Here is an 8,959-nt window from a genome sequence, read left to right as displayed (position 1 = left end):
ATTTTTTTATTAAAATATTGATATGAATAACTTACAATTATGTTAGTTTATTACAATTTATAAATATGAATGTTTATTAAAATATCTTTTTTGGGTAAGTTAAAATTTTGTTTTTTTTGTGGTATGTTCTGAACTAAAAATATGTGAGTTTAGTATTATTTTATGATTATGAAAAAAAAACTGTATTGTAATATTTATATGAAAACTTACAATTATGATAGTTTATTACTATTAATTATATTATGAAACATAAATTTTGATAAAGTACCTTTTTTTTGGGCGAGTTATAAATTAAATTATTTAATAAATAAAAGGAAGTTGGTCTGGGTACAGTAAAACAAAAAAAGCTCAAGTAGTAATTAAATTATTCATTGTGAGCCTGCTATCGTCCCATTTTACAGGGAATCATCAGGAATATAAAATATACAAAAATATAAAGTAATGTTACAAAGTAAGAGAATATATTACATGAAATAACAGTAAACTAAGGTGTGGCTAAATATGATTTGAAATATGTAAAAGTTAATGTAAAAATGAAGAAAGTAAATTTTTTTTATTTTATTTTTTTTTATTTATTTATTGATATTTACAACTGTATAAAAAATACAATAAGTAAATTTGATCATAATGACATAATGATATGATACAGGATGTAGAGAAACTACCCAGTAGTAGAACTCTAAAAACAGTTTACAATATAAGGTCACGCGGCCATCTTCTTTTCAGGCGCCTCGGAGGATTGCCAGGAATAGAAGCGGAAGCAAGCTTAGAAACTAGTGGGTTTGGGTGGTTAGGGAGTTTATTATGGAAGGAATAATATCGGGTTCGGGCTAGATCGGTTACATAAGGAACATTTAGGTCTTTATGGATGGTTTTATTAGTAACAAAATAAGGAGCATTGAGGATTTTACGAAGGATTTTAAAGTAAATTAAAATATAATGTACAGTGAAAAGTATAAATAAAGAAGAATTACAAAAAAAAAAGGTATTAGACAATTAATGAAAATGGAAATAATAACAAAGAAAAAAGTAGATAAAAAAGAAATATAAAAATACAGTACACACTAAAAAACGGAAATAGGGGGAAAAAAATTAAAAGTCAAGGATAAAGGAGAATAATGAACAAAATAGGACACTCAACTAACTGAATAGAACGAAATAGGACACTCAACTTACTGAATGGAAATAAACACAAAAATGAGCTGAAGGCGGACGAGAAGACCAACAGGATAGAAGATTGGGGAAATTGGCAGTTAACAGATACATAACCATTGAAAGCAAATATAAAGTATTTTTGGTGTTCAATCCTATATCAAGTATCGTCGGTTGCAGACGAGGAAACCGTCAAACTTAATACAATTACATTAATTAAAGTTAGTAAAGAACTAGTTCTAGAAATGAATACAGATAAAACAAAATACACAGTTAGTACTAGAAATTAGGGACATGACGGCTGTACGGGTTGAGGCACAGGTCCCAGTGTGTTCGGTTCAGAACGTTATAGGTTCAATTCCCACATGGGGCAGTTAACATTCATTTTTCGGCGGTCCTGAAGAATAAATCTTGACACTCTCACTTTGGTCAATATGCAGTGACGACTAAGGTAGCTGCCAGCGGAGGCAAAAAGGACCACTAAACCTACTTGCCGGACTTGTTCCTCCCACCAATTACCGGTACCAGTCCCCGTAGTACTAGAAATTACAATAATTTAAGTAATACTGTTATAGGATGAAATATATTTGAACAGTTAAAGAGGTTTAAGTATTTAGGGTTTACGGCAAGTAAACAAGTAAAAAAAATAAATAAATAAATGGGAGAAATGCTTATTATTTTTAAGTTTCTTGCCTTAATATTTTATGCCATCCAAATTTCTAAGATTTCAGACTTTAAACACAATTATTTTTTAGGACTATAAAAAGAATGGAAATTATTTATCGACAGAGATTGAACCAGCTGAACTACTGAGTATCTCCACATATGAGGATAATAAAGTTGAAAAATCAGCTGATAGTGAACCCAATGTATGTGAAACATCCGAAGCGTTACCTGCAGCGAGTGAATCAGAATCGACAGAAGATACTAAATTATTAAAAAGGAGAAAAAAATCTGATTCTTCTGATGAAAGTCTGAAGCCTCAAAAAAAGAAGAAAAGAAAAGAAAGTATCAAAGGTGTGGCACTTTAAAAAATTAATAATTTAATTTTTTATTATGTTTATTTATAGCTTTAAATTTATTAATCCATTTTGTTCACTATCCTTTTAATAGTTTGTATTCTGGTATGAGGGACCGTATGGACCTGAGATCACCGATTTCAATGAAACTATTTTTTTGGTGATACTAGGCCAAAAAAGAAAAATTATTTAATATTATAAATCTTTTGTATGATCGTTTCCCACCTTTACTCTGTATGTATTTAATGGTTATTATATATCAATCGATTTCTTTTTATGAGTATAATAAGATTGTTGGTTCTTTTATTTGAGTTTGAGTGTATTGCAAATTACAATAACCAAAACAAAAAAAAAATCTGTTTACGGAAAAATCAAGTTGGAATCATTTTTAGTGTCTTTTTGAAACCTGCCAGTATAAATTTTCATATTAATCCTAAAATTTCCAATTTTTAGAGGTTTTTGAAGTGAAACTTCTTTACCATAAATCTTACTATAAATCAAGAAAAAAAAAAATTGTCAAAGTAAATTAATTTTGTGACACAATATAAAACGGAAGTGTTGGGGGTGATGCTGGTCAATTCTCGGAGGAAAATTTTTATATTGTAATAGGCGAGTACGAGCTTAGATCTTTAAGTTAAAAGAGTTAAGCTCTTCCGGGCAGTGCTTATCTGATTGAGTGACTCCTGTTATCTCATTGTCTCCTATTAGAATATAATATCTTTTGATCTAGTATCAACTAATAAAGTTTCATTGAAATTGGTTATACCATGTCCGTAGCCTTGCTAGTGACCAAGTGTAATTTTTAAAATCTAATTACTCCTCTACTTTTAAACAGCATATTTAGATGGCTATAATTTTATTATCTTCTGTATGGGAACTTAGTGTTCACTTCCACACTTAGGAGTATTCACACAACCTATGCTTAACATGTTAAAACTGATAACTTGGTTCTTACAACTACTAACAGATAATAAATGTCCACGGTTCACTCAAAACTTTACTTTAGATGAACAATGGATAACCTTACTATAATTTTGAATATAAATAAACAAGTAGTGAAATTGTTTTGATATTAAAGTTGTGGTATGTATGTTTATTTTATGATGTTTTCTTACGATTTTCTTGGTACAACCAGCTCTTTCACACACAATTTGATCTTCAAAATTTGATGAACATGGTTTGTAAAACTTGTTTTACAATTTGAAAGAGTTCTGTGTAACGAGAAATAACTATCGACTAATCTTATAAATTTTCATTTCAGAAGAAATCATAGATGAGGATGAGGCTACAGGTATTGAATCCGAAAAGGATGATGGTAATACCAGCATTGTAGAATGTGATGAAGGAAATCCTGATGAATCGAAAAAAAAGAAAAACAGGAAAAAGAAATCTAAGAAAAAGAAGAACGGAGATACAATGGAGCATTCTGACCTACAAGTATTGTCCAAGTAAGATATCGTAGTCTTTCTGACATTTTTTTTTAATATTGTTTCTGTGCAAATTAGAGCAAAGTTTTTGATATTCATTGAATAAATCAAGTTTGTGTTACTAGACCATTATTTGGGAGAGGCGGTAATTTGGTCAGAATCATGCTCAATCGCCAGATTTTTACCCAATTAAGAGTACCCATTATATGAGAGTGGGTGGACCCCGGGAGGCTCCTGAACCCACAGGGTTGACTCACGGCTACAGTGAAACATAAAATAATTATCTTCCACAGCTGGATTCGAACCAGGGTCTTTGGAGTTAGTAGCACAGTGCCTTGCCAATGGGCTACCCACTCTCACCTTACTTGACACATAAAAAAGAAGAAGAAAATTGGTATTTAAAATTATGAAGAAGATGGTTGGGGGTACAGTCAAAAGAAAACAAAGAATAGTTAACAATTTCTTTTTTTTTCTTTTGACCGCATTCCCGACCAGGTTCTTCATAATTTGAAATAATACAGTCAATCATTTGTATATAGAAAATTTATATTGAATGAATTACTAAGAACTAGAGGGAAATCAATGGAATTAATAATGACTGCATGTTATCAGACTTCTTAACATTTTCATTCAAAACCAGAAATGAAAAACTTCTACTAAAATGGAAAAAAATATTATTGAACCAATATTTCCTAATTTTAAGTATTTTAAACTAATTTGTTTTAGTTCTTTGGTTGTTGATCTCTCTATTCCTATACTTTTTTTTGCTGGTTTATTTAATTTTTTGAAGAAAACATATGGGTGTTAGATAATCAAATTTTAATGTAGTTATTACATGAGGACGGGGTGAAAGCTCCAAAACGTTGTTATTAGATGTAATTAAATATACTACAAAATTTAAATTAAGAAGAGGACTTTTCATTCACTATATCTAACTACTTTAATGAAACTCATCCAGTAGAACATATAACTTGAAGAAAAATTTAATGACAGTAATAGTAGTTAAGAAACTGCATATGTAACCAAAATTTTTATTATTAATTTATATTTTTTTTTGTAGAAAGGACTGGAAAAGGTTACGTAACAAATATCTAGATATGCAAAAGGAAAAGATGAAACAGTTGAAGAAACACATATATTTGGCTAGAAAGAAGGCCGAATTATCTAAACAAAACGGTGCATCTAAAAAGAATGACAATTCTTCTCAACAAACTGAAACTATTAAAGAAAAAAATGAAGAAAATACAGAAGGCAACTCATTTACTCAGGGATTAATTGTAAAAGTTAAATTCAATGAACCGGCTATTGAAGTGAAAGAATTGAAGGTATTAATAAGTTTTTTTTTTTTAAATATTTGTCTATAATTAAACATATAAGATCCGCTGACGCTAAATCACAAATATTTATTTTATTTTGACAAAGGGTATAATATACTTGTATGACTTAATGTGGTGATCAAATAATTGGAAAAATAAAAAGTAATTAAAAAAATTATGAAGAAAGTCAGGGGTGCGATCAAATAGGAACAAAAAATAGTTAACAACTATTTCTTTGCTGACATTTTGCCCTTCTTTGCAGAGCTTCATCAGGGCTAAAAAAAAAATACAAAAAAACTAGAAATAGGTTGACAATTTAGGATAATAAAAAAAACAGAAGTCAACTAAAGTGAGGTTAAAAATTATGTAAATATAAGTAAAAAATATATAAAAATAACCAAAAAGGAATAAAAATAATTTGTACTATAATAAGTAGAAAAAAACTTTATTAAAAAAAAAAAAAAAACAGATGGTTCCCAAGTTCATTGGGTTGCTATAGCTACACAGTATAGTTATTCAAATCTAATCGGACAATTTTTTTTTAATCTTACAACATATAGTCATTACGAGTAAACAAGAAACAATATATAATAATATAATATGATTTTTTTTTCTTTTGTTTCATCGCTTTGGTTCTTTTATGTTTTTTTTTCTTTCTACACTTTATTAATTTTTTTTTTTGTTAATCCTTTTTTTTCTCTTTCTTCCTTTTCTATCTTTTTTTTTTTTTTTTTTCATATTTTCTCTTTCAACCTAATGTGACTTTCCTCTTTTTATATCCTTATTCCCTTCTTTAACATAAATATTACACCTAAAATACAAAATACAACTAATATTCATTTTAAATAAATAGAATAGAAACTCGTGATATATACGTCATATGATTGATAAACGTAGTGATAGATATACAAATATACATTGAATAAATAATAATAAAATAATAAATAGATATAAAAAAGTAACAAATATATGTAAAAATAAAAAGGAAATTATTTAAACTATTAGATTTAAAATGCACAGGAGAATATATGTAACACATAAAAATAAAAAAGTAGATATAAGAGAAATAAAAACCTAAATTTTTTGTTACTTCCTTAATTTTCCGTCTCTAAGTGTGTGCAATTTTTACCTTAGTTTCCTTTCTTGTATCTTATTATTAATAACATATGATAAGGTCAACATATTTTTAGTTGTTTAGTTTTTTTTAAGTTGTGATAAAGCCCTGCAACATGGGACGAAACATTGGCAAATAGTTGTTAACTATTTTTTGTTTCTTTTGACCACAACCCCAACAATTTTTTCATATTTTTAAAAATATGGTGAATGATTTATATATAACATTAAAAAAATTAAATATTGCTATTATTAGATGTGTTTGTTATGAGAACTGGGCCCTTTTTCATAATTAAGTACAAACTAAGTCTTGTTGATTTAACTTAATACAATTACACTGACTTGTACTTTAGTACTTTTTAATATTACTATTAGTCCTCCCTATTATGAAAAAAATAAGTATTAGTGCAATTACCACGTTGTTTCTATACTTGTACTATGAACTAATACTATTAGCTTTCATTATGAAACAGGGCCTAGGTATAACAAACATATCTGAGAAAATAGTGCGACTAACCATTTTAACCTTCAATGAAAAATGAAATGGAATGATGGAAGATTGAAGACCAAAGAATTTTAAGATCAAGATTACTTGTTAGTAGAGGTGGTTTGTGTTACCTCTGCAAATATGAAATAAATTTTCATTTTGTGATGAATCTAAAAATCAATTTTGATTTGATTTTTATAAATGATCAATCTTATAATTATATCATCGCTTAGCAGTACTGAGGATGTTAAAATAAAATAAAAATGTAGCCACCCACAATATGGCTAGTGAGTGACCAGTGATGTTATAAGACATAAAAATAATGAAAAAAAAAAAAATAAAATAGATAAATAAAAATAGTTATGTTCATTCATATTGTTGAATTTAATTTTTTCACACCATTTTTCTTAATACTTTCTGTAACCCAAACACCCCTCTGCTGCAATGAGTTTGAATTATCGAGATTACTCTGTATTTGTCTCCCATTCTAGTTTTTAGGAAGTTCAGTTCTACTTAAGGTTAGATTCCTGATTCATTTTTGTTATTGTTAGTATTATAAAATAGCAGTTTTGGAGTTTTTAAGAATATTTTTTTCAAAATGTGGTTTTTATTTATTATAACTTTATAATATGTGTACTTATTTTTCTATTAGAATGGCTTGCGGAAAAATCAAGGTGCTGTGTTCGTCGATGTAAAAGAAGGTGATAATTCCATGCATGTTAGATTTGCCACTCCGGAGGCAGCTTTAGAATTCTGTGGGAATTCAACTTGGCCGAAATCTAAAGTCCTTAAAGGTAAAGAAATGTTTATTTATTTTTGTGTTAATTTATAATTAGAGTAGAAACTTTAACTGATCCTCACTTAATTGGCTTGGTGAAGAAAAAAAAAAAAAAAGATCTTAAGCACTAAAACCCATGAAGGGTCTTGGGTTTAAGTCCAGCTAATTTAACTAACTGTTTAAGGTCTGTAGGGCCAACTAAAAAAATACAAGAATGGGTTATAGGTGAAGTTCAGTATCAAAAAATTGTGGAGTGTTCTAACACAAGGAATTAGATATTATTATGTTTAATATTAGAAAATTATTATGTTACCCTCAGAAAATGCTGAGTGATATTATATGGATTATTTAAAAAATATTTTCATACTTATTGTTTTGTTTTTTTGTAGGGATGTGGTTATTTTCATATTTGTTTAATTTTTTTTTTATCCATCCTTCAATCCCTTTCTTAATTCAAAGCTTATTGTTGGCACATTAGTAGTATATTGCTAAAATATTCTATTTTAGCCGATTTATAGCATACTTACGAGCATTGTTGCTTATATATTGGTTTTTACTGCATAAAAATGCGGCCTTTGGTTATAATCTTTTTAGAGAGAGCTCTTTAATTTTGGTGAAAAAATCAGTTAAGGTGGAACTACTTGATGCTATTTGTATATTACAACTTGGTAGCAATGAATTTAAATAAAATGTTTTTCCTATTTTATACAATTAAAAATATGTAAAAAAAGAAAATTCAAAGAACCTCTCTGAATCATGCAAATGGTATTTATACCTTGACTTGTATCGTATGTTTGTTATAGTTTTGCAACTAACTGTAAATAATAAGTAATAAATAAAACTTAGTGCCGAAAAGCTTAAATTTTATCTTTGATGAGTTTAAAGCTTATGATCAGGCTAAAATTTCTTTAACATCTTGATATATTTTTATTTGTAATTCATTGTATTTACCAAGTTTTTTCATAGCATGTTTAAATCCTTAAATTATTTGCAGAAACATGTTCTTGTTTTTATTCACTCTTTAAAATAAATGAATGATACAAAATTAGGTTACTTTTCCTTATAATCTTCATATTCTTTTTTGTTTATTTTAGGTGAAAAAGAAGTTACCTATTGGAATAAAATTCAAGAAGAGAGGAAAGGTAAACTTTCGAAAAATGTAAAGAAAAAAGAAAGAGGGAAAGACAAACTGATGAGGAAAGCAGAAAATATATTGAGAAAACACATTACATTTGATTAGTGGATAATTTACTTTATATTTATTGTTACCATCCAGCTTCATAATTTTATTCTGTAAAACTTTAACCGGTTTTTTTTTTTTTTTTTATGTTGTGAATTTATAAATCAAGTTGAGAATCTTTAATTTAATTTGTACAGAAAATTATTGTATAATTTGATAGCTGAGTTGTATTATTATATTGAACACAATTGTATATATTATAAATACATACTGTAGAATTTAGTTTTTTGTATCCTCTGGAACTGATTAAATCCTTTTCTCTTGTTCATCATTATTTTTCCAAAATAATTTAGATTGTAGGATAATAGTCCAGGTGGCGGTCAATAAAGGTGCATAATAGTAGAAAGAACTATTTAGGGCTATACAGACAGAAAACAAGATACAGACATTATAAGTGAAGGGAGTACTGGATGTTTTTTTATATATA

General features: G+C 27.9%; 1 protein-coding gene across 1 annotated transcript in view; it reads left to right on the top strand.

The window, feature by feature from the left end:
* The window catches only part of Larp7 (La related protein 7), an 11,383-nt gene extending 2,628 nt beyond the window's left edge, over positions 1-8,755 (top strand). Inside the window, exons 4-8 of the mRNA XM_014421267.3 lie at positions 1,908-2,169; positions 3,433-3,619; positions 4,659-4,923; positions 7,167-7,308; positions 8,387-8,755. Of these exons, the coding sequence (XP_014276753.1) occupies positions 1,908-2,169; positions 3,433-3,619; positions 4,659-4,923; positions 7,167-7,308; positions 8,387-8,532 (1,002 nt within the window). The 3' untranslated portion in view covers positions 8,533-8,755. The remainder of the gene's footprint in view (positions 1-1,907; positions 2,170-3,432; positions 3,620-4,658; positions 4,924-7,166; positions 7,309-8,386) is intronic.
* Positions 8,756-8,959: the final 204 nt, after the last annotated feature.

The sequence above is a fragment of the Halyomorpha halys genome, unplaced genomic scaffold (assembly GCF_000696795.3).
Source record: "Halyomorpha halys isolate HHAL.00 unplaced genomic scaffold, Hhal_1.1 Scaffold309.1, whole genome shotgun sequence".
In the NCBI taxonomy this organism is placed as follows: domain Eukaryota; kingdom Metazoa; phylum Arthropoda; class Insecta; order Hemiptera; family Pentatomidae; genus Halyomorpha; species Halyomorpha halys.
The sequence above is the reverse complement of the archived record's forward strand: the minus strand, read 5'-3'. Positions and strand labels throughout refer to the sequence as shown.